Source organism: Ranitomeya variabilis, chromosome 7, assembly GCF_051348905.1.
Source record: "Ranitomeya variabilis isolate aRanVar5 chromosome 7, aRanVar5.hap1, whole genome shotgun sequence".
Lineage (NCBI taxonomy): Eukaryota > Metazoa > Chordata > Amphibia > Anura > Dendrobatidae > Ranitomeya > Ranitomeya variabilis.
This window is the reverse complement of record NC_135238.1, coordinates 2,302,433-2,327,352: the sequence shown is the minus strand read 5'-3', so window position 1 is coordinate 2,327,352 and position 24,920 is coordinate 2,302,433. Positions and strand designations below refer to the sequence as shown.

The 24,920-nt window shown below is 51.8% G+C and overlaps 2 protein-coding genes across 7 annotated transcripts in view; one reads left to right on the top strand and one right to left on the bottom strand.

The window, feature by feature from the left end:
* The first annotated feature begins 5,923 nt into the window (after positions 1 to 5,923).
* On the top strand, positions 5,924 to 23,035 carry PAQR4 (progestin and adipoQ receptor family member 4). 2 transcript variants are annotated; one of them, XM_077273647.1, is made up of 3 exons: positions 5,924 to 6,003; positions 22,230 to 22,448; positions 22,594 to 23,035. In XM_077273647.1, exons 1-3 carry the CDS (start codon positions 5,985 to 5,987, stop codon positions 23,025 to 23,027), a joined length of 672 nt encoding a protein of 223 aa, XP_077129762.1. In that variant the 5' UTR covers positions 5,924 to 5,984; the 3' UTR covers positions 23,028 to 23,035. The 2 variants fall into 2 exon arrangements, with proteins under 2 accessions (XP_077129762.1, XP_077129761.1); XM_077273646.1 differs by lacking the exon at positions 5,924 to 6,003 and adding an exon at positions 6,017 to 8,569.
* Positions 23,036 to 23,135: 100 nt separating this feature from the next.
* PKMYT1 (protein kinase, membrane associated tyrosine/threonine 1) overlaps positions 23,136 to 24,920 on the bottom strand; it is a 103,236-nt gene continuing 101,451 nt past the window's right edge. For 3 of the 5 annotated variants that reach the window (XM_077273641.1, XM_077273642.1, XM_077273639.1), the window contains exon 8: positions 23,136 to 24,263. In XM_077273641.1, the coding sequence (XP_077129756.1) occupies positions 24,083 to 24,263 (181 nt within the window). In that variant the 3' untranslated portion in view covers positions 23,136 to 24,082. The remainder of the gene's footprint in view (positions 24,264 to 24,920) is intronic. The other 2 variants (XR_013217942.1, XR_013217943.1) reach the window with 2 other exon arrangements.

Here is a 24,920-nt window from a genome sequence, read left to right as displayed (position 1 = left end):
GTTTTTTTATGTTTTTTTTTTCTTTCAGGGAGACTTTAGAAACCAAATAATATTAAAAAAAGCAAAAAAATAAATAGGCTTTCTATGGCCCACAATTAGAGAGAGAGAGAGGTGGCACACCCAGGAGTCAAGACTGGCACACAAGCTGAAAGGGCAATATTACTCTCCCACTGTTTTTTTATGTTTTTTCAGGGAGACTTTAGAAACCCAATAATATTAAAAAAAACAAAAAAATAAATAGGCTTTGTATGGCCCACTGAATGAGAGATGGCACACACAGGAGTGGCACACAAGCCCTGACTGAGGCCAATATTTTTCTCCCACTGATTGATGTAGTGTTTTTGTGTTGAGGTAGATTTTAGAACACAAATCTAGGAAAAAAATAAATAGGCTTTCTATGGCCCACAATTAGAGAGAGAGAGGTGGCACACCCAGGAGTCAAGACTGGCACACAAGCTGAAAGGGCAATATTACTCTCCCACTGTTTTTTTATGTATTTTTTTTTTCAGGGAGACTTTAGAAACCAAATAATATTAAAAAAAGCAAAAAAAAAATAGGCTTTCTATGGCCCACTGAATGAGAGATGGCACACACAGGAGTGGCACACAAGCCCTGACTGAGGCCAATATTTTTCTCCCACTGATTGATGTAGTGTTTTTGTGTTGAGGTAGATTTTAGAACACAAATCAAGGAAAAAAATAAATAGGCTTTCTATGGCCCACTCAGTGAGAGATGGCACACACAGGGATGGCACTGTAGCAGAAATGCCAATCTTAATCTTCCACAAAAAAAAAACAAACAAAACAGGGACTGTCCTACAATTACTATCTCCCTGCAGTAATCTCAGCCAGATATGGCAGGCAGCAATAGGAGTGGACTGATGCACAAATTAAATAAAAAGTGTGGACAAACAAAAAAGATAGCTGTGCAGAAAGGAAGGAACAAGAGGATATGTGCTTTGAAAAAAGCAGTTGGTTTCCACAGTGGCGTACACACAGCAATACAGCTATCACGGAGCCTTCTAGGGCAGCCCAATGAGCTACAGCGCTGAGGGAAAAAAAAAAAAAAAATAGCTTCCACTGTCCCTGCACACCGAAGGTGGTGTTGGACAGTGGAAATCGCTACAGCACAAGCGGTTTGGTGGTTAGTGGACCCTGCCTAACGCTATCCCTGCTTCTGACGAAGCGGCAGCAACCTCTCCCTAAGCTCAGATCAGCAGCAGTAAGATGGCGGTCGGCGGGAACGCCCCTTTATAGCCCCTGTGACGCCGCAGACAGCAAGCCAATCACTGCAATGCCCTTCTCTAAGATGGTGGGGACCAGGACCTATGTCATCACGCTGCCCACACTCTGCGTTCACCTTCATTGGCTGAGAAATGGCGCTTTTCGCGTCATTGAAACGCGACTTTGGCGCGAAAGTCGCGTACCGCATGGCCGACAAGCACAGGGGTCGGATCGGGTTTCATGAGACGCCGACTTAGCCAAAAGTCGGCGACTTTTGAAAATGAACGACCCGTTTCGCTCAACCATAGTACCGAGCCCCGACCCGTCCTCCCTCATCTGTACCGAGCCCCGACCCGTCCTCCCTCATCTGTACCGAGCCCCGACCCGTCCTCTCTCATCTGTACCGAGCCCCGACCCGTCCTCCCTCATCTGTACCGAGCTCACGACCCGTCCTCCCTCATCTGTACCGAGCCCCGACCCGTCCTCCCTCATCTGTACCGAGCTCACGACCCGTCCTCCCTCATCTGTACCGAGCCCCGACCCGTCCTCCCTCATCTGTACCGAGCCCCGACCCGTCCTCCCTCATCTGTACCGAGCCCCGACCCGTCCTCCCTCATCTGTACCGAGCTCACGACCCGTCCTCCCTCATCTGTACCGAGCTCACGACCCGTCCTCCCTCATCTGTACCGATCCCCGACCCGTCCTCCCTCATCTGTACCGAGCCCCGACCCGCCCTCCCTCATCTGTACCGAGCCCCGACCCGTCCTCCCTCATCTGTACCGAGCCCCGACCCGTCCTCCCTCATCTGTACCGAGCCCCGACCCGTCCTCCCTCATCTGTACCGAGCCCCGACCCGTCTTCCCTCATCTGTACCGAGCCCCGACCCGTCCTCCCTCATCTGTACCGAGCCCCGACCCGTCCTCCCTCATCTGTACCGAGCCCCGACCCGTCTTCCCTCATCTGTACCGAGCCCCGACCCGTCCTCCCTCATCTGTACCGAGCCCCGACCCGTCCTCCCTCATCTGTACCGAGCTCACGACCCGTCCTCCCTCATCTGTACCGAGCTCACGACCCGTCCTCCCTCATCTGTACCGAGCTCACGACCCGTCCTCCCTCATCTGTACCGAGCTCACGACCCGTCTTCCCTCATCTGTACCGATCCCCGACCCGTCCTCCCTCATCTGTACCGAGCCCCGACCCGTCTTCCCTCATCTGTACCGAGCCCCGACCCGTCCTCTCTCATCTGTACCGAGCCCCGACCCGTCCTCCCTCATCTGTACCGAGCCCCGACCCGTCCTCCCTCATCTGTACCGAGCTCACGACCCGTCCTCCCTCATCTGTACCGAGCTCATGACCCGTCTTCCCTCATCTGTACCGATCCCCGACCCGTCCTCCCTCATCTGTACCGAGCCCCGACCCGTCTTCCCTCATCTGTACCGAGCCCCGACCCGTCCTCTCTCATCTGTACCGAGCCCCGACCCGTCCTCCCTCATCTGTACAGAGCCCCGACCCGTCCTCTCATCTGTACCGAGCCCCGACCCGTCCTCCCTCATCTGTACCGAGCCCCGACCCGTCCTCCCTCATCTGTACCGAGCCCCGACCCGTCCTCCCTCATCTGTACCGAGCCCCGACCCGTCCTCCCTCATCTGTACCGAGCCCCGACCCGTCCTCCCTCATCTGTACCGAGCCCCGACCCGTCCTCCCTCATCTGTACCGAGCCCCGACCCGTCCTCCCTCATCTGTACAGAGCCCCGACCCGTCCTCCCTCATCTGTACCGAGCCCCGACCCGTCCTCCCTCATCTGTACAGAGCCCCGACCCGTCCTCCCTCATCTGTACCGAGCTCACGACCCGTCCTCCCTCATCTGTACCGAGCTCACGACCCGTCCTCCCTCATCTGTACCGAGCTCACGACCCGTCCTCCCTCATCTGTACCGAGCTCACGACCCGTCTTCCCTCATCTGTACCGATCCCCGACCCGTCTTCCCTCATCTGTACCGAGCCCCGACCCGTCCTCCCTCATCTGTACAGAGCCCCGACCCGTCCTCCCTCATCTGTACCGATCCCCGACCCGTCCTCCCTCATCTGTACCGAGCCCCGACCCGTCCTCCCTCATCTGTACCGAGCCCCGACCCGTCTTCCCTCATCTGTACCGAGCCCCGACCCGTCCTCCCTCATCTGTACAGAGCTCACGACCCGTCCTCCCTCATCTGTACCGAGCCCCGACCCGTCCTCCCTCATCTGTACCGAGCCCCGACCCGTCCTCCCTCATCTGTACCGAGCCCCGACCCGTCCTCCCTCATCTGTACCGAGCCCCGACCCGTCCTCCCTCATCTGTACCGAGCCCCGACCCGTCCTCCCTCATCTGTACCGAGCCCCGACCCGTCCTCCCTCATCTGTACCGAGCTCACGACCCGTCCTCCCTCATCTGTACCGAGCCCCGACCCGTCCTCCCTCATCTGTACCGAGCCCCGACCCGTCCTCCCTCATCTGTACCGAGCCCCTGACCCGTCCTCCCTCATCTGTACCGAGCCCCGACCCGTCCTCCCTCATCTGTACCGAGCCCCGACCCGTCCTCCCTCATCTGTACCGAGCCCCGACCCGTCCTCCCTCATCTGTACCGAGCCCCTGACCCGTCCTCCCTCATCTGTACCGAGCCCCGACCCGTCCTCCCTCATCTGTACCGAGCCCCGACCCGTCCTCCCTCATCTGTACCGAGCCCCGACCCGTCCTCCCTCATCTGTACAGAGCCCCGACCCGTCCTCCCTCATCTGTACCGAGCCCCGACCCGTCCTCTCTCATCTGTACCGAGCCCCGACCCGTCCTCCCTCATCTGTACCGAGCCCCGACCCGTCCTCCCTCATCTGTACCGATCCCCGACCCGTCTTCCCTCATCTGTACCGAGCTCACGACCCGTCCTCCCTCATCTGTACCGAGCCCCTGACCCGTCCTCCCTCATCTGTACCGAGCCCCGACCCGTCCTCCCTCATCTGTACCGAGCTCACGACCCGTCTTCCCTCATCTGTACCGAGCCCCGACCCGTCCTCCCTCATCTGTCCCGAGCCCCGACCCGTCCTCCCTCATCTGTACCGAGCCCCTGACCCGTCCTCCCTCATCTGTACCGAGCCCCGACCCGTCCTCCCTCATCTGTACCGAGCCCCGACCCGTCCTCTCTCATCTGTACCGAGCCCCGACCCGTCCTCCCTCATCTGTACCGAGCCCCGACCCGTCCTCCCTCATCTGTACCGAGCCCCGACCCGTCCTCCCTCATCTGTACCGAGCCCCGACCAGTCCTCCCTCATCTGTACCGAGCCCCGACCCGTCCTCCCTCATCTGTACCGAGCCCCGACCCGTCCTCCCTCATCTGTACCGAGCCCCGACCAGTCCTCCCTCATCTGTACCGAGCCCCGACCCGCCCTCCCTCATCTGTACCGAGCCCCGACCCGTCCTCCCTCATCTGTCCCGAGCCCCGACCCGTCCTCCCTCATCTGTACCGAGCCCCTGACCCGTCCTCCCTCATCTGTACCGAGCCCCGACCCGTCCTCCCTCATCTGTACAGAGCCCCGACCCGTCCTCCCTCATCTGTACCGAGCCCCGACCCGCCCTCCCTCATCTGTACCGAGCCCCTGACCCGTCCTCCCTCATCTGTACCGAGCTCACGACCCGCCCTCCCTCATCTGTACAGAGCCCCGACCCGTCCTCCCTCATCTGTACCGAGCCCCGACCCGCCCTCCCTCATCTGTACCGAGCCCCGACCCGTCCTCCCTCATCTGTACCGAGCCCCGACCCGTCCTCCCTCATCTGTACCGAGCCCCGACCCGTCCTCCCTCATCTGTACCGAGCCCCGACCCGTCCTCCCTCATCTGTACCGAGCTCACGACCCGTCCTCCCTCATCTGTACCGAGCCCCGACCCGTCCTCCCTCATCTGTACCGAGCCCCGACCAGTCCTCCCTCATCTGTACCGAGCCCCGACCCGTCCTCCCTCATCTGTACCGAGCCCCGACCCGTCCTCCCTCATCTGTACCGAGCCCCGACCCGTCCTCCCTCATCTGTCCCGAGCCCCGACCCGTCCTCCCTCATCTGTACCGAGCCCCTGACCCGTCCTCCCTCATCTGTACCGAGCCCCGACCCGTCCTCCCTCATCTGTACCGAGCCCCGACCCGTCCTCTCTCATCTGTACCGAGCCCCGACCCGTCCTCCCTCATCTGTACCGAGCCCCGACCCGTCCTCCCTCATCTGTACCGAGCCCCGACCCGTCCTCCCTCATCTGTACCGAGCCCCGACCCGTCCTCCCTCATCTGTACCGAGCCCCGACCCGTCCTCCCTCATCTGTACCGAGCTCACGACCCGTCCTCCCTCATCTGTACCGAGCCCCGACCCGTCCTCCCTCATCTGTACCGAGCCCCGACCAGTCCTCCCTCATCTGTACCGAGCCCCGACCCGTCCTCCCTCATCTGTACCGAGCCCCGACCCGTCCTCCCTCATCTGTACCGAGCCCCGACCAGTCCTCCCTCATCTGTACCGAGCCCCGACCCGCCCTCCCTCATCTGTACCGAGCTCATGACCCGTCCTCCCTCATCTGTACCGAGCCGCGCCGAATACTAAGCTCCGCCCCGCAGCCGGCGCTTCTTTCCTCAGTGCTCCTGGTTTGGCTCCACCTCAGAGGCGTGGTCTCTGGTTGCCTAGAGACCGCTTCATTCAAACTGTGGCGTGGAAGGACGGTGTGTCAGTGCGGAGCGCGCAGTGGGCGGGAAAGCATCAATGAGAGGCAGCCAATGTGGTGAGGGGGCGGAGCCAGCAGCGGCCGAGGACAGCGGGAGCCGGTGCCGGAGGGAGGAAGCCGGACACCGGCACCGTCACATCCTGCGGCGCAGCGCCTGCAGCCATCACTGTGATGGAGACCCCCGACAGATGGTGAGACCCCCGGCCCGTACCGACATCATCAGAGAGAGACCCCCGGCCCGTACTGACATCATCGGGGAGAGACCCCCGGCCCCTACTGACATCATCAGAGAGAGACCCCCGGCCCGTACTGACATCAGGGAGAAACCCCCGGCCCGTACTGACATCAGGGAGAAACCCCCGGCCCGTACCAACATCATCAGGGAGAGACCCCCGGCCCGTACCGACATCAGGGAGAGACCCCCGGCCCCTACTGACATCATCAGGGAGAGACCCCCGGCCCGTACCGCCATCATCAGAGAGAGACCCCCGGCCCCTACTGACATCATCGGGGAGAGACCCCCGGCCCGTACCGACATCAGGGAGAGACCCCCGGCCCCTACTGACATCATCAGGGAGAGACCCCCGGCCCGTACCGCCATCATCAGAGAGAGACCCCCGGCCCCTACTGACATCATCGGGGAGAGACCCCCGGCCCGTACCGACATCAGGGAGAGACCCCCGGCCCCTACTGACATCATCAGGGAGAGACCCCCGGCCGTACCGCCATCATCAGAGAGAGACCCCCGGCCCCTACTGACATCATCGGGGAGAGACCCCCGGCCCGTACCGACATCAGGGTGAGACCCCCGGCCCGTACCGACATCATCAGGGAGAGACCCCCGGCCCCTACTGACATCATCAGGGAGAGACCCCCGGCCCCTACTGACATCATCAGAGAGACCCCCGGCCCCTACTGACATCATCAGAGAGACCCCCGGCCCGTACCGACATCATCGGGGAGAAACCCACGGCCCGTACCGACATCATCGGTCAGAGACCCCCGGCCCGTACCGACATCAGCAGGGAGAGACCCCCGGCCCCTACCGCCATCATCAGAGAGAGACCCCCGGCCCGTACCGACATCATCAGGGAGAGACCCCCGGCCCGTACCGACATCAGCAGGGAGAGACCTCCGGCCCGTACCGACATCAGCAGGGAGAGACCCCCGGCCCGTACCGACATCATCAGGGAGAGACCCCCATACCGACATCAGCAGGGAGAGACCCCCGGCCCGTACCAACAGCAGGGAGAGACCCCCGGCCCGTACCAACAGCAGGGAGAGACCCCCGGCCCGTACCGACATCATCAGGGAGAGACCCCCATACCGACATCAGCAGGGAGAGACCCCCGGCCCGTACCAACAGCAGGGAGAGACCTCCGGCCCGTACCGACATCAGCAGGGAGAGACCCCCGGCCCGTACCGACATCATCAGGGAGAGACCCCCATACCGACATCAGCAGGGAGGGACCCCCGGCCCATACCGACATCAGCAGGGAGGGACCCCTGGCCCGTACCGACATCAGCAGGGAGGGACCCCCGGCCCGTACCGTCATCAGCAGGGAGAGACCTCCGGCCCGTACCGACCTCATCGGGGAGAGACCCCCAGCCCGTACCGACATCAGCAGGGAGGGACCCCCGGCCCGTACCGACATCAGCAGGGAGAGACCTACGGCCCGTACCGACATCATCACGGCCCGTACCGACATCATCAGGGAGAGACCCCCGGCCCGTACCAACATCAGCAGGGAGGGACCCCCGGCCCGTACCGACATCAGCAGGGAGGGACCCCCGGCCCGTACCGACATCAGCAGGGAGAGACCTCCGGCCCGTACCGACCTCATCGGGGAGAGACCCCCGGCTCGTACCGACATCATCGGGGAGAGACCCACGGCCCGTACCGACAGTCAAGGAGAGACCCCTGGCCCCTACCGATATCATCGGGGAGACCCTCGGATCTTACCGACATAGTCAAGGAGAGACCCCCCTGGAGAGTTGGTGACAGACCCAGCGAGCAGGATGTGGCTGTGTGCCTCCTGACATGGGCAGAGGGTCTACGTTCCGGCTGACTGTTGGGGGGCCGCCCTCCCTGGTGGCAGCTGTGTATTCCTGTGATGTCAGAACGTAGCCGGTTGCTGCTCGGTGGTTGGGGGAGGTGACAGGCAGCTGCCAAATGTCCGGTCGGTTCGCCCCGTGGACGCTGCCTCCAGCCTGACGCCTGGGATTAGACGCTGGACCCTCCCTCATGTGAAGGTGTCACCTGCTGCATCTGAGCAGACTCCTCACTGCCTGCTGCATGGGACAGAGAGACCCCCACTGTATGGGACAGAGAGACCCCCACAGCCTGCCCTAGAGACGCTGTGTGTGGGGAGCCTGCTGCCCTGACGGCCGGAGATGTCCCGCTGCAGCTGATCCTCTCTCGGAGTCTATGAGCAGACGGCGTGCTGCTGTGATCTGATGGCGTTCCTGAGCGGCCCCCGGCTGCTGGACTGGGCCGGATCTCCCCCTCACCTGCAGTTTAATAAGTTTGTACTGACGGGCTACCGGCCTGTGGCCAGCGGAGCGGAGTGTGTGCGGAGCCTCTTCTACCTGCACAACGAGCTGGGCAACATCTACACACACGGTGGGTGATCAGATGTGGAAGGGACCAAAGTCTGTGATGCAGTGCTGCCCATCAGCTGCCAGTGACAGGTGCTCAGGTCTATGTATAGTCCAGTGCACATGTACCTCTGCACTGCGCACGTATCTAAGCACTGTACTTGTATCTCCGCCCTGTTTATATCTCACCCCACTGCGCACGTATCTAAGCACTGTACTTGTATCTCCGCCCTGTTTATATCTCACCCCACTGCGCACGTATCTAAGCACTGTACTTGTATCTCCGCACTGCTAATATATCTCACCGCACTGCGCACGTATCTAAGCACTGTACTTGTATCTCCGCACTGGTAATATCTCACCGCACTGCGCACGTATCTAAGCACTGTACTTGTATCTCCGCACTGGTAATATCTCACCGCACTGCGCACGTATCTAAGCACTGTACTTGTATCTCCGCCCTGTTTATATCTCACCCCATTGCGCACGTATCTAAGCACTGTACTTGTATCTCCGCACTGCTAATATATCTCACCGCACTGCGCACGTATCTAAGCACTGTACTTGTATCTCCGCACTGGTAATATCTCACCGCACTGCGCACGTATCCAAGCACTGTACTTGTATCTCCGCCCTGTTTATATCTCACCCCACTGCGCACGTATCTAAGCACTGTACTTGTATCTCCGCACTGCTAATATATCTCACCGCACTGCGCACGTATCTAAGCACTGTACTTGTATCTCCGCACTGCTAATATATCTCACCGCACTGCGCACGTATCTAAGCACTGTACTTGTATCTCCGCACTGCTAATATATCTCACCGCACTGCGCACGTATCTCCACACTGCGCACGTATCTAAGCACTGTACTTGTATCTCCGCACTGGTAATATATCTCACCGCACTGCGCACGTATCTAAGCACTGTACTTGTATCTCCGCACTGTTTATATCTCCCAGCACTGTACACGTATCCCTGCACTTTGTATCTCACCGCACTGCACACGTGGCCAGAATTGTTGGTCCCCCTCGTTTAATGACAGAAGAACCCACAATGGTCACAGAAATAACTTGAATCTGACAAAAGTACAACGAAATAAAAGATCTATGAAAATGACCAGATGAAAGTCAGACATTGCTCTTCAGCCATGATTCCACAGAATATAAAAAATAAACCTCATGAAATAGGCCTGGACAGAAATGATGTTCCTTAACTTAATATTTTGTTGCACAACTTTTTGATGCAATCACACGATTCCTGTAACGGTCAATGAGACTTCTGCATCTCCCGACAGGTATTTTGGCCGCTCCTCAAGAGCAAACTGCTCCAGTTGTCTCGTGTGTGAAGGTTGCCTTCTCCAGACGGCAGGTTTCAGCTCTTTCAAATAGGATTTAGGTTAGGGCTCACAGAAGACCACTTCAGAATAGTCCAATGTTTCCTCTTAGCCATTCTTGGGGTTTTTTAGCTGTGTGTTTTGGGTCATTATCCTGTTGCAAGACCCACGACCTGCGACTGAGCCCAAGCTTTCGGACACTGGGCAGCAGATTTCTCTCTAGAATCCCTTGATAGTGTTGAGATTTCATTGTACCCTGCAGATTCTAGACACCTTGTGCCAGAGCAAAGTAGCCCCAGAATATAACAGAGCCTCCTCCATGATTCACAGTAGGGACAGTGTTCTTTTCTTGATATGCTTCATTTTTCCATCTGTGAACATAGAGCTGATATGTTTTGCCAAAAAGCTCAATTTTTATCTCATCTATCCATAGGACATTCTCCTAGAAGCTTTGTGGCTTGTCAACATGTAATTTGGCAAATTCCAGTCTGGCTTTTTTATGATTTTGTTTCAACAATGGTGTCATCCTTACTCGTCTCCCATGAAGTCCACTTTGGCTCATACAGTGACGGATGGTGCGATCAGACACTGATGTTCCTTGAGCTTGAAGTTCACCTTTAGGCTATGTGCACACTTTGCAGATTCCACTGCGGATTTTTCCACAGCGGAATTCCAAAATCCGCAGTGAAAACCCGTCGCAGTTTTTACTGCGGATTTATCGCGGTTTTTCATCTGCATTTTCCTATTGGAGCAGGTGAGAATCAGCAGAAAAGTTACATGCTGCGGAATGTAATCCGCTGCGTTTCCGCGCGTTTTTTTCCGCAGCATGTGCACAGCGTTTTTTTTGTTTCCCATAGGTTTACATTGTACTGTAAACTCCTGGGAAACTACTGCGGATCCGCAGCAGTCAAATCCGCTGCGGATCCGCAGCAAAATCCGCAAAGTGTACACATAGCCTCAATCTGCTTAGAAGTTTTTCTGCCTCTTTTGTTACCATTTGTATTATCCGTCTCTTTGATTTGTCACCAATGTTCCTCCTGCGGCCACAGTCCATGGATCTTACATTTCTGAATAATATGTGCAGCTGCAGTCGTAGGAACATCAAGCTGCTTGGAGATGTCTTATAACTTTTACCTGTAACATGTTTGTCTATAATGTTCTCTCTAATCTCCTGAGACAACTCTTTCCTTCGCTTCCTCTGGTCCATGCTGAGTGTGATACACAACATGTCACCACACAGCACAGTGAGGATCTGTAGCCCCATATACCGGCCACTCACTGATTCCAGGATTGTACACCCCTGTGATGATAGTTACTGGACACACCGCAATCTAACATGTCCCTTTTGTCACATTATTTTCAGGGGTACCATCATTTCTGTCCAGGTCTATTTCATCAGTTTTATTTTTTGTGAATTCTGTGGAAGCATGGTGAAAAAGCAAAGTCTGACTTTCATCTGTTCATTTTCATCTATATATATAATTGTCTAAGGGTTTTTCTGTCTGTCTGTCTGTCCTGGAAATCCCGCGTCTCTGATTGGTCGAGGCCTGGCGGCCTCGACCAATCAGCGACGGGCACAGCATGGCGACGATGTCATAAAGGTTGCCTCGACCAATCAGCGACGGGCACAATCTGCCGCAAATTCTGGAATCATCATTGTCCATATACTACGGGGACATGCATATTCTAGAATACCCGATGAGTTAGAATCGGGCCACAATCTAGTAGATCTTATATTTATTATTACTTTTGTCATATTCAAGTTATTTCTGTGACCATTGTGGGCTTTTCTGTCATTAAACGAGGGGGACCAACAATTTTGACTACGCGTGTACCCCCACACTGTTTATATCTCACCGCGCTGCAGACGTACAGTTGTGCTCAAAAGTTTACAAACCCCGGCAGAATTTTTGCTGCCATCTTTTGTCAGACTACTGTTTTCTCTTTTTAAATCATAATGACAGCCCAAAACATCCAAATGACCCTGATCAAAAGTTCACATCCCCTGGTGATTGTGGCCTGATAACAGGCACAGAAGTTGACACAGATGGGTGTGAATGGCTACTAAAGGTAACATCCTCACCTGTGACCTGTTTGCTTGTAATCAGTGTTTGCATAAAAGCTGAGTGAGGTTCTGGGATCCAGACAGACTCTTGCATTTTTCATCCAGCCACTGATGTTTCTGGATTGTGAGTCATGGGGAAAGCAAAAGGATTGTCAGCGGATCTATAGGAAAAGGTAGTTGAACTGTATAAAACAGGAAAGGGATACAAAAAGATATCCAAGGAACTGATAATGCCAGTCAGCAGCGTTCACCCTGATTAACAAATGGAAAATCAGGGGCTCTGTAAAAACAAAACCACGGTCAGGTAGACCAACAAAAATGTCGTCAATAACTGCCAGGAAAATTGTTCGGGCTGCAAAGAAAAACCCACAAATAACATCAGCTGAAATACAGGACTCTCGAAAAACTAGCGGTGCAGCTGTTGCAAGATGCGCAATAAGGAGGCACTTGAAGAAAAATGGGCTGCATGGTCGAGTCACCAGAAGAAAGCCATTACTGAGCAAATGCCACAAAGTATCATATTTTTCACTTTGTAAGACGCACTTTATTGGGAGTGCATCTTACAAAGCGGATATACCGCTTACCGGTACCGTTGCAGGCTGGGATGAGGGGGTGTCCGCTGCCCAGGGCGTTGCTTGCGTCTCCGGTGCTGTGGGGGGCTCTGACGACATTTTGTGAAAGACCAGAGCCCCCCGGCAGTTCATCCATGCTTTCCTGTGCGAAGGACTTCGGGAAAATGGCCGCCGGGAGGTGGCGCATGCGCAGATAGAGTTCTCGGCCCCAACATCTTGGGAGTTGAGATTTCAGCGCCGAGATCTCATCTCTCGAGATCTTGGTCCCGAGATCTCCATCTGCGCATGCGCCGCCTCCCGGTGGCCATTTTCCCGAAGTCCGTCACACAGGAAAGATGGATGAACTGCCGGGGGCTCTGGTCTTTCTCAAAATGTCAGCAGAGCCCCCTGCAGCACCGAAGATGCAAGCATCACCGGAGACACCCCCTGAAGCTCAGGAGACCCCAGCAGCACAGGACACCTGCACACCCCTCATCCCAGCCTGCAGCAACGCTCCACTCCTGCCTCCAGCAGCGACCCTGGGACCCCCCGGGAAGCAATAAGACGCATGGGTTATAAGAAGCACCACCCATTTAAAAAAAATTACTATTTTTTTCCTCAGAATTTGGGGTGCATCTTATAATCCGGAGCGTCTTACAAAGCGAAAAATACAGTATCTCGCCTACAATACAAAAAACAGCGCAGAGACAAGCCTCAAAACTTCTGGAACAAGGTAATTTGGAGTGATGAGACCAAAATTGAACTTTTTGTCCACAGCCATAAACATTACATTTGTAGAGAGGTCATCAAAGCCTATGATGAAAGGAACACCATTCCTACTGTAAAGCACGGAGGTGGATCACTGATGTTTTGAGGATGTGAGAGCTACAAAGTCACAGGAAACTTGGTCAGAGTTGAAGGAAAGAGGAATGCAGCACGTTATCAGCAAATACTGGAGGCAAGTTTGCACTCATCAGCCCGGAAGCTGCGCATGGGACGTACTTAGACATTCCAACATGACAACGATCCAAAACACAAGGCCAAGTCGACCTGTCATTGGCTACAGCAGAGCAAAGTGAAGGTTCTGGAGTGGCCATCTCAGTCTCCTGACCCCAATATCATTGAGCCACTCTAGGGAGATCTCAAGCGTGCAGTTCATGCTAGACAGCCCAGGAATTTACATGGACTGGAGGCTTTTTGCCAAAAACAGTGGGATCTTTAACATCTGAAAATAACCTCGACCACACCTACCACAAAAGACTCCAGGCTGTCATTGATGTTAGAGGGGGCAATGCACAGTATTAAGAAATGGGGTGTGTGAACTTTTCATCAGGGTCAGTGGATGTTTTGGGCTGTCATTATGATTTAAAAAGAGAAAACACAGTAGCCTGACAATAAATGGCTTCACCCAACCACTAACCATGAGTGGAGGTGTTATCATTCATATTCTCTGAAAAAAGGCCAAGAAAGCAAAAATTCTGCCGGGGTATGTAAACTTCTGAGCACAACTGTATCCCCACACTGCTCTAATCTCACCGCACATGAATCACCTGCATGTGACACAGGACTCAGCACACTGCAGTGATGGTCACATAACACCGGGTTATGGGTGAGGAGTTCTACGTTGTGGTACATGTGGAGCATCACTGATCCGGGGCCATCCTGCTGCACAGGAGCCTCAGGTTGGCCTCCTGATTAGGGGCTTGTGTGTGAGACCCTGTGGCAGAACCCCTCTAGATCTCTGCCTTCAGTCAGTGTAATGTTCTGCAGAAGTCGTAGCACAGCCAGCTGAGGGTTAACTGAGAATTTAAACTCCTTAAGAGCTTTGAGGTGAGTGAGGTCCTCCTGTAAGGAGCTCCGGCCCTAAGCTCTTTATCACTGACCTGGATTCCAAGACTGAGCACTGACAGGTTTTGGATTTTAGGGCGATAACAGAAGGCGAGATGAGTGCAGAAGCTGTGCATATGCCAGCAGTGAGTCCACATAGGCTGCTGGACCGTGGGGGGCCCAAGAGCCCCCCTGGGTTATCACTACATGGACAGACCCCAATTACAGCACCTAGCAGGGTCAGTTGTGGTCCGCATTGGCAGTGAGGGGCCCAGACCCTGCACACAATCTTACAATGTTATTTAAAGACATCACTGCTGGTGAGGGACCACTGCTGATGGCACAACCACCCAATCTTTGGGGACACTACTCAGCACCTCATAAAAGGATTTTTTTTTAAAGGGAACCTTTCGTCCCCCCCTTCCCCCAGCATTTTTAACTAGAAGAGCCACCTTGTGCAGCACTAATGCTGCATTCTGTCAAGGTGGCTCTTATTTGGGGTCCCTTCCAAACTCTGAAATATTCGTTTTTATAATTAGCCCGCCATACCTGTAGTCTGTCCAGGGGGCACGTCTTTTCCCCGTGGACACAAACGCCTCCCAGCCATCACTCATTTCCTCCGGGCGCTGCCTCCTCTGCACTCACTTACATCCCCGGCGCCTGCGCTGTAAGTTTTTTTTTTTTCGGGCATGCGAAGTTTGCGCTGCCTTTCGACTCCCATCACATGATGGGAACTTACAGCGCAGGCACCAGGGACGTTAATGAAGGAAGTGGAGGCGGCGCCCAGCACACGGAGGCCCCGAGTGATGGCTGGGAGGCGTTTGTGTCCGGGGGGAAAAGACATGCCCCCCAGGACAGACTACAGGTATGGCGGGCAAAATTATAAAAATGAATATTTCAGCGTTGCAAGGGACCCCAAATAAAAGAGCCACCTTCAAAGAATGCAGCATTAGTGCTGCGCATGGTGGCTTTTAGTTAAAAATGCCAGGGATAGGGAGGGTGACAGGCTCCCTTTAAACACGTAATGACCCCGGAGGATGACGACCATTACTCAGCTGCTACAATGCTTTCTCTACATCCACACAGAACACTGCATCGTGGAGTGTCGCCCAGTAAATGCTTTGTGTAAATCGTACTCCCCGATGCATGCAGAGTGTGCACAGTGCTCCTATACAGATATGTGAAATGATGAGACTGAGCAAGGAGGAGCAGTAGGGTCTGTGCAGAGATCATTACATTCTTAGGCCGGGTTCACATTAGCGTTTCAGTCCTCAGCGTGGTGCTGCGGACTTCTTTAAGCTCCGCCTACTTCCGCATGAGTCCTGCGTACCTATCTTTAACATTGTGTATGCAGGGACATGCGTTGTATGCGGATGCCCACCACGCTGCAGACTGAAACGCTAATGTGAAATTAGCCTTAGCCATCTCCTGCTCCTCACTGTGGGGCCTTAAGGCAAACGACAGACCCCAGCATCCTATGTGATACTCTCTCTGAACCTCAACATGGTGTACGTTACCTTCACGGATGAAGTAGCTCACGCTGGTGTTTCCCTCCACAGACTCCATGTTTCCAATATCTACCGTATATTCTCGAGTATAAGCAGAGGCACCTAATTTTACCACAAAAAACTGTCAAAACTTAATGACTCGAGTATAATCCTAGGTTGGGAAATGCAGCAGCTACTGGTAAATTTCAAAAATAAAAAGATACAAAAAAAATTAAAATTAATTGAGACATGGGCCCCATAACATGCTACATACAGAATACGCCCCACCCCATAAAGTTGATGATGGCTCCAAAAGATGCTCCATACAAAATACAACCCATATAGTGCTCCATAAACTTGATGATTGCCCCATAAGATGCTCATACACTGTGTGCAGAATTATTAGGGAAGTTGTATTTTAGAGATTATTTTTATTATTGATCAACAACTATGTTCTCAATCAACCCAAAAGACTCATATGTCAAAGCTTAATATTTTTGGAAGTTGGAGTGGTTTTTTTTTTTGTTTTTTTTTTTAGATTTGGCTATCTTAGGAGGATATCTGTTTGTGCAGGTAACCATTACTGTGCAGAATTATTAGGCAACTTAATAAAAACCAAATATATTCCCATCTCACTTGTTTATTTTCTCCAGGTAAACCAATATCACTGCACAAAATTTCGAAATAAACATTTCTGACATGCAAAAACAAAACCCCCAAAAATGAGTGACCGATATAGCCACCTTTCTTTATGATGACACTCGGCAGCCTCCATCCATAGATTCTGTCAGTTGCTTGATCTGTTTACCACCAACATTGCGTGCAGCAGCCACCACAGCCTCCAGACACTGTTCCGAGAGGTGGACTGTTTTCCCTCCCTGTAGAGCTCACATTTTATGAGGGACCACAGGTTCTCTATGGGGTTCAGATCAGGTGAACAAGGGGGCCATGTCATTATTTCTTCTTCTTTGAGACCTTTACTGGCCAGCCACGCTGTGGAGTAGTTGGAGGCATGTGATGGAGCATTGTCCTGCATGAAAATCATGTTCTTCTTGAACGAAACCGACTTCTTCCTGTACCACTGCTTGAAGAAGTTGTCTTCCAGAAACTGGCAGTAGGTCTGGGAGTTGAGCTTCACTCCATCCTCAACCCGAAAAGGTCCCACAAGTTCATCTTTGATGATCCCAGCCCATACCAGTCTCCCACCTCCACCTTGCTGGCGTCTGAGTCGGAGTGGAGCTCTCTGCCCTTTACTGATCTGCCTCTGGCCCATCCATCTGGCCCATCAAGAGTCACTCTCATTTCATCAGTCCAGAAAACCTTTGAAAAGTCAGTCTTAAGATATTTCTTGGCCCAGTCTTGACATTTTATCTTATGTTTCTTGTTCAAAGGTGGTCGTGTTTCAGCCTTACCTTGGCCATGTCCCTGAGTATCGCACACCTTGTGCTTTTTGTTACTCCAGTAACGTTGCAGCTCTGAAATATGGCAAAACTGGTGGCAAATGGCATCTTGGCAGCTTCACACTTCATTTTCCTCAATTCATGGCCAGTTATTTTGCTCCTTTTTTGTCCAACATGCTTCTTGCGACCCTGTTGGCTATTTGCCATGAAACACTTGATTGTTTGGTGATCAAGCCTCAAAAGTTTGGCAACTTCAAGACTGCTGCATCGCTCTGCAAGACATCTCACAATTTTGTACTTTTCAGAGCCCGTCAAATCTCTCTTCTGACCCATTTTGCCAAAGGAATGGAAGTTGCCTAATAATTACGCACACCTTATATAGGGTTTTGATGTCATTAGACAACACCCCTCTTCATTACAGAGATGCACATCACCTGATTTACTTAATGGGTAGTTGGCTCTCAAGCCTGAACAGCTTGGAGTAGGACCGCATGTATAAAAAGAATCATGTGATGAAAATACAACTTGCCGAATAATTCTGCACACAGTGTATAATGCAGTTTATGCTGATCATATATGTTATATTGCTGCTGCTGTTGCAATAAAAAAAAAACACTCTCCTCTCGTCACTGGCTCTCTGCAGTGACTGTTCAGGCAGAGGGAGCACACGAATCATGTCATAGTCACCTCTGACCTGAATATCACAGCCAGGGGACACAGTGCGGCGGTGGAACCGGGACAGGTGAATATCATAAGTGCCGGGGGCCTGAGCAAGCGGCGGCACAGGCACCTGGCCTTCATAGCGCTATGTTGTCCCCACCGGCTCAGGACCCCGGCATTTGTCCTGGTGCCAACGCCGGCCCTGTTAGCAGCCACCGGATTACTTAGGCTAGGTTCACATTGCGTTAGTGGGTGGTCGCTAACGGACAGCGTTGCACGGCGAAAATGTCACAATTAATGCCGTGCAACGGGTCCGTTAGCGCACCCATTGACAGCAATGTTGTTTCAGCCTGAAGCGCATCGCTAGCGCGTGCCTTTTTCGGCTCGCGCTAGCGATGTGCCGTTCTTTTGTGGCGCGCCCGAGGTCCGTTGCCCGCTCTCTCAGATCTCCGATCTGCGAGAGCGGGGACGTTAGCGCGACCCCTACAAATACATTGCGTTAGCGCAATCCGCTAGCGCTAAACGGATTGCCCTAACGCAATGTGAACCTAGCCTTAACGAGGCTGCAGGGGAGTTCGCAGACAATCCGGAGACCTCCGCACTGCATCAGGGAACAGGTAAGTGGGACTGTAACTCATGTATAAGCTGAGGGGGGTCTTTTTCAGCAAAAAAAAAGTGCTGAAAAACTTAGCTTATACACGAGTATATACGGTAATTCATCCACGACATGACAACTGTCCACAACCCAACCACATTATGTATAATTCACTCTCCAAATCCCAGTGGCCAGAAGGTTTCACCCCACTCCCACCCCGAGGTGACTGTACCTTTAAAGGTATTTCTTTTTACTTGCCTCCTACGTGCCTGTTGTGCCCAGCACTGATCTCTGCCGGCACCAAGTGGTCACAGACTGCTCCTCCCGGAGACCTGACGTCATGCTGAAACCTGACATGCTGACTGACAGTCGGCTTCCTGCCTGCAGTAAACTGGCTCTCAATGATCATGATGTTGTCACGCCCCATCGACACAGCAGAGCGGAGGAAAGAGAGCTGCTCTGTCGATGTGAAGCAGCTGAAGTGTCAGCAGGAACGATGAATGACAGCTCTAAGCAGGCGCCGAGTAGAATAAGCAAAGTCTTGCCTATTAGAGCTAAGGCCCATAAAAAAAAAGTATTGAGTATACCTTTTAAATAACTTTGAACATTTCAGTGAATGATGTTGCGACTTTAGAAGCTTCTAGGCTGATTAACATCAAATGAGGAGTACAAGTGCCAAGATGGTGGAAGAAAATTGTGCACCTCCATTAGTTTGGTGCATCCACTAGTAGGATGTACTAATCACCATTGAGCACGCAGCCATGATACCGTTCGTTCTCATGAAGGTGAAATTTTTTACATTCATGTCCGTACTGAAAAAAGTGGGGGAGGAGTGTGAGGATATGGCTGCTTACTAAAGGATAAATGGACTTAGAGCAGAGACTTTTTCCAGCACGGAGCACCAGTTGTATTTTATTAGATATTTTCTTGCTGTGTTTTATTAGTGATTTTCTTACTTGTCAGTTCATCCTCAGGAGTCAGTTACATTCAGAGACAGTAAGCAGAAGAAGACGAGTAGGCTAGCTCTTAGGCCGGTTTCACACATCCTGATATTTCCAGTACTGGAAAACCCGGTACAGGAGATATCAGTGTCCGTGTGTATACTTTGTGCGGGATACGTGTGGCAACCGTGTGCCGTATCAGTATCACACGGACGGCCGCCGGGGAAGCAGTGCTACAGTAAGTGCTGTTTCCCTGCGAGTGGTGCTGAGCGCGGCTGTCATTCTCCCCTGCTCTGCCGGCAGCAGCACGAGCAGGGGAGAATGAAAGAAAAACCTGACGTGGGGTCCCCGTTTTTCAACCAACCTGGCAAAACTCACAGGGGTGGGCTGCTATTCTCAGTCTGGTAAGGGGCCACATGGCCCCCCAGCATAAAAACAGCAGACCGCAGCTGCCCACAAGAGGACAGAAAAAGATGCGCCAATTCTGGTGCTTTGCCTGGTTCTTCCCACTTGCCCTGTAGAGGTGGCAAGTGGGGTATAATGAGAGGTTAATGTCACCTTCCTATTGCAAGGTGACATTAAGCCCAGCTTAGTAATGGAGAGGCGTCAATAAGACACCTCTCCATTACTAATCCTATAGTTGTTAAAGAGTTAATAAAACAGCACACCGTAAGAATAAAGTCTTTTAATAAAATCATACACACAAAGTTTCCCATCGTTATTAGTCTGCCATTCCAAGTAAAGCCCTTGATCTCCTGTAAAAACAAAAAAAAAAAAAGTCTAAATAATAAACCAACAATATACCCATATCTGTCTGGCGTGCAGTCAGTCCCACGCAAGTAATCCATATCTAAGGGAATGTACAGTTTACAACCGGGAGCGGTGCTAATGCGACTGCCCCTGGCTGTAAATTACTGGGGAATGAGACGCTGCGGGCACAGGCTCAGTAACTAGCGGTGATGTCACTGAGTATGTGCTCGCTGCTTCTCATTCATTCCCCCAGTGATTTACAGCCGCGTTCAGCACCACACGCAGGGGAACAGCGCTTACAGTAGGGCTGCTTCCCTGGCAGCCGTCCATGCACACGAAGGACAGTGTACACTGTTCTCCCTGTGCACGTGTGTGGCACGTTACAGTAGACTTGCAGTGATGCGCCCCCTGGTAGCAGAACCTCATATGAACTCTAGCGTGGGAATTTTTCTGAATATTTTCCCACGTTAGCGTTCATATGAGTTTATGCCACCAGGGGGCACATCAGCGCATGTCTACGATGCTACGTTCCCCTGTATTATATTAATTTCCCAGTTTTTACAACTAGGAGCAACAGCTGCATTAGCTGGCTCCTGGTTGTAAATTTATTTAACCCCTTCAGATGGATTTACAGCGTGGGACATGACTGTACGCCAGAGAGGTGTAGGATATTGTTGCTTTTTTAATTTTTTTTTTACAGAACGAGGGTCTTCAGGTGGATTGAGTGTACAATAAAGATTTTAAAACACCATGTGTGTATTTATTTAAAATAATTTATTCAGAATGTGTGTATTATTAACCCTTTACTACTATTGGATTAATAATGGATAGGTGTCTTATTGACACCTCTCCATTATTAACCAGTCTTAATGTCACCTTACATTAGCAAGGTGACATTAACCCTTTATTACCCCATATCCCACCGCTACACGGAAGTGGGAAGAGAGAGGCTAAGTGCCGGAATAGGCGCATCTTACAGATGTGCCTTTTCTGGGGTGGCTGGGGGCAGATGTTTTTAGCCAGGGGGGTCCTATAACCATGGTCCCTCTCTAGGCTATTAATATCTGCCCTCAGTCACTGGCTTTCCCACTCTGGCGGAGAAAATTGCGCAGGAGGCCACGCCAGATTTTTCCGTGATTTAACCCTTTATTTTAACAGAGCCACCAAATTTTGCACAGACACTTCTAACAATAGTAGTGAGGAATATGTAAAAAAAAAATAAGGGATATGAAACGGTTTACTGTATGTAACCATGTCTCATATCCTTTCGGGTTTGGGAAGGAGATAGCAAAAGCTGGAAATTGAATTACCGGCTCTTACACTATCTAGCGCTGTATTAAATATATATAACATTTATTCTATCTATTCTAACCTGTCAGTGTGATTTTACTGTACACCGCACTGAATTGCTGGCTTTTCTATAGAACACCGCTGCGTATTTCTTGCAAGTCACGCTGATGGTCCATGTGTAATCCGTGTTTTTCTCGCCCGCATACACTTTAATTGGCGGATTTTTTGCGCAATACGCTGATAAACGCAGCATGCTGTGAAATATACGGCAGATAGGAGCTGCCCCATAGAGAATCATTGGTCCGTGTGCAATGCGTTGTTTTTGCGCCTCTCATACGTCCGTAAAACTCTCTAGTGTGATCCCGGCCTTAGGCTTCTGTCTTTTTGGTTAGCTCCTTTACTGACATTGAGCAGCATTTCTTGCTCTGTTGTATGACAGAAGGTTGCTGAGAGCGATTTAGCAGCTTATCTGTTAGGAGTAGTAATACCCGAGTTTCAGGAGCCTGAAGACCATAGGAGAGTGGTCAGAGAACACCAGCGCTCCAGCATCTCGGCTCACACCGTGTCATGGCGCTGGCACGATTGGTGTATTGTGATCTCTCGTAGCAGTAAATAAGACTGTGGATCAGATGACAGATATGATACGACGTGTTCCTGGTCGGATCATGTTGAACATGGAGTTAGATGTGAGCACAGCTCCGCTCAACTGGCTCCTTTGTGCCAATGTTACATTGATGTAAGAGTAGCTTATACTAAGATCTTACTCCCTTCTTCTCTTTTAGGGATCCCGCTTCTCGGATTCTTGTTCTTACTCCCTTTGCAAATCCCTTGGCGACAGCTGTCTGTCCCCTGGCTGGGTGTGGTCCATTATCTGGCCTGTGTCAGCCCCCAGATGGGCAGTGTACTGTACCATCTCTTCATGAACCACCATGGCGGAGCACCTGTGTACCACAAGCTCCTCACTCTTGACATGTGCGGAATCTGCCTTGTCAACACTTTGGGTAAGTTTTGCCTCTCTGATAAGTGATAGACCTTACTGCAGTCACATTATTCCACATGAGGACAATCTCTATCTTAGTAAACTTGCTGGGTGAACATCTGGTACAGAGTTGTATGCACCACTAGTTAACATGTCTCTCTTCACAGGTGCCCTGCCCATCATCTACTGCACTTTGCTCTGCCACCCCTACACACGGAGTCTAGCCCTCCTGGCATACACCGGTTTATCTAGCTATGTGATCTTCTGTGCGGTCAGCGCTCACAGCAACATTAGCCGGCTCTGCTCGTTTGCCTGGCAAGCTGCCTTCCGCTTCTTCTTCTTCTATCTCCGCTGGACTGGATTGGGCTCTGGCCATCCATCTTCACTACGCTGCTACCTCCTTATGGATAGCCTGGCTCTACTTGGAGGCATAATTAACGTTTCCAGACTTCCTGAACGTTTACAGCCTGGAAAATTTGATTATTGGTGCAACAGTCATCAAATTATGCACGTCCTGGTAGTGATCAGTATCTTATATTTGCACTGGGGTGTATCCTCCGACCTCACCTGGATTAGCAGTTACCCATGTCTGCTGGAGTAAACACAGTCCAAGGTTTAGCAGCAGATGCGGCCACACCGAGACGTAGATGTAGCCTAACAGGTGCAACCAGCAAAACCAAACTTGAAGTAGACATTTTTAGTAGACATATTTAAAGGCATAGGTATTTATTAACTACTGTAAAGACTAATGTTCCCAGATTCTACCATATCAGTATTATGCAGGTGCATAGCTGCTGCACAGAGTGTCCTCCGACATGGCCAACACCAATATCCGCTGTCATGGGGCTGGAGAGTCATGAGATGATGCAACTGCAGGGTACTGAGGTCTGTGACAATGATGTGCTGCAGTCATCATCCTGCAGGAGCATACGCAAAGGAGGAGAGCGCACACAAATGGAGAAAGTGTACAACAGTGGGAAAAGTGGTAATTTGAGAGCCCCCAAATTCAGGGACAGATCAGAAAGGAAATTTCTCCCCTGGAGACAGGCACTCATGGACAGGCTTGTCATCCTCTGGGTCCCATACTGGGAAGGGTCTAAGATGAGCCTGTAGTTCCCTTTCCTCAGTTGCCCAGGAGGAATAGTTGCCTTACACCTTCTAGATTACGGAGCCTTTAGCTGCTCCTCCTGGGATGGTTGGAGCGTACTCGCAGGGCTTTGCACGAGGCCAGTATTACTAATGCAATAATAAATCTTTTATGAAAACGTGTGTGGTGTAAGAATCTACAATATTCTGATAGGGTAACCAGTCATTAAAAAGCAGCCACAATACATTCAATAAATCACTGCGGAAATCATGTAGAAATTAACAGCCTAAAGTTTGGCAGCAAACAGAAGTTACCCAAATAGCTGTTAATGAAACGTCCACCTGACAGAAGTGATGTCCTCGTGTTTCGATCCTCCAGCTTCTACCTGAACAGTGAAGAAACCTGAGCAGTTTGGCATCTGGCCTTCACCTAGGAAGTGCTCTGCTCTCTGCACAGCCACACATGGCGCCGTCATGAGCCTGTCCCATCCAGAACACAAGGGCAGATGCTTTTATAGTACTGTACGGTTCCTTCATTCTCCAAGCTGCTGCAGAAAAGTATGATGATTTCTACTGCTCAGACGCCTCATCGAACATACTCAAAAGATTCCGGGGTAGAAATGAAGGCCGAGGAGCCTCTGCATCCACAAAACCCGAAGATCGTCCACTACTGTCCTGGCTCACAGACTTCCCACTACATGGAGAGTCTTGGCTAATCCGGCTCACATTGGGTGTCAGAGGAAGAGACGACCTGGGAAGAACAGAAGATTAATGACTGCACAGAGGGAGGACACCTGATATAATATACCCCATACTGGAGCCATCCTCCCTGCACCTATATGACCTAAGTGACAGCTCCTCAATAAGGAGTGGTCTAGTGGAGGATGCTGCGGCTTTCATTAACTCAAGTCTTAGCACAGCTTCTTCCACTGGAGTGTGTAGGTATAAAAAGTCTTCACACCCCTATGAAAAATCTTAGCTACTTATCGAAAACTGGATTTAACAAATAACATGACAGCACCCCGAGAGAGGATATCCACCCCATAAGATCGGGAAACCAACTGAATTAAAGGGCGGCACCTCTCCTCCGCACCAGTTGGGTTTCAGAGCAAGAGAGACCTCCAGTCATTAATACAACCATCACCAATCATCTTTGCTTCTTAAACACCCCAATGTAGTGCACACCAACTATAGATAAAAAGGGAGGGAATATAAGGGTGCTGTCATGGGCTCTATAAAATCCTGCTACTAGTAAGTAACCAAGATCGTGTTTTTACCCCTTCTCCCATGACAGCACCACCTGAGAGATTTATATAGAAAAGAGCACCTTGGGGAGGGAACTCCACTTGTAACACCTTTCTCCCAAAGGACAGGTCAGCAGATTTAGATTAAGTCGATAATGTTTATA

Excerpts from the sequence above, each read along its gene's own strand:
- PAQR4 (XM_077273646.1), top strand. The coding sequence starts at position 8,404 with ATGGCGTTCCTGAGCGGCCCCCGGCTGCTGGACTGGGCCGGATCTCCC. Across the intron at positions 8,570-22,229 it reads GGGCAACATCTACACACACG|GGATCCCGCTTCTCGGATTC; the intron begins GTGGGTGATCAG and ends CTTCTCTTTTAG. Across the intron at positions 22,449-22,593 it reads CTGCCTTGTCAACACTTTGG|GTGCCCTGCCCATCATCTAC; the intron begins GTAAGTTTTGCC and ends CTCTCTTCACAG.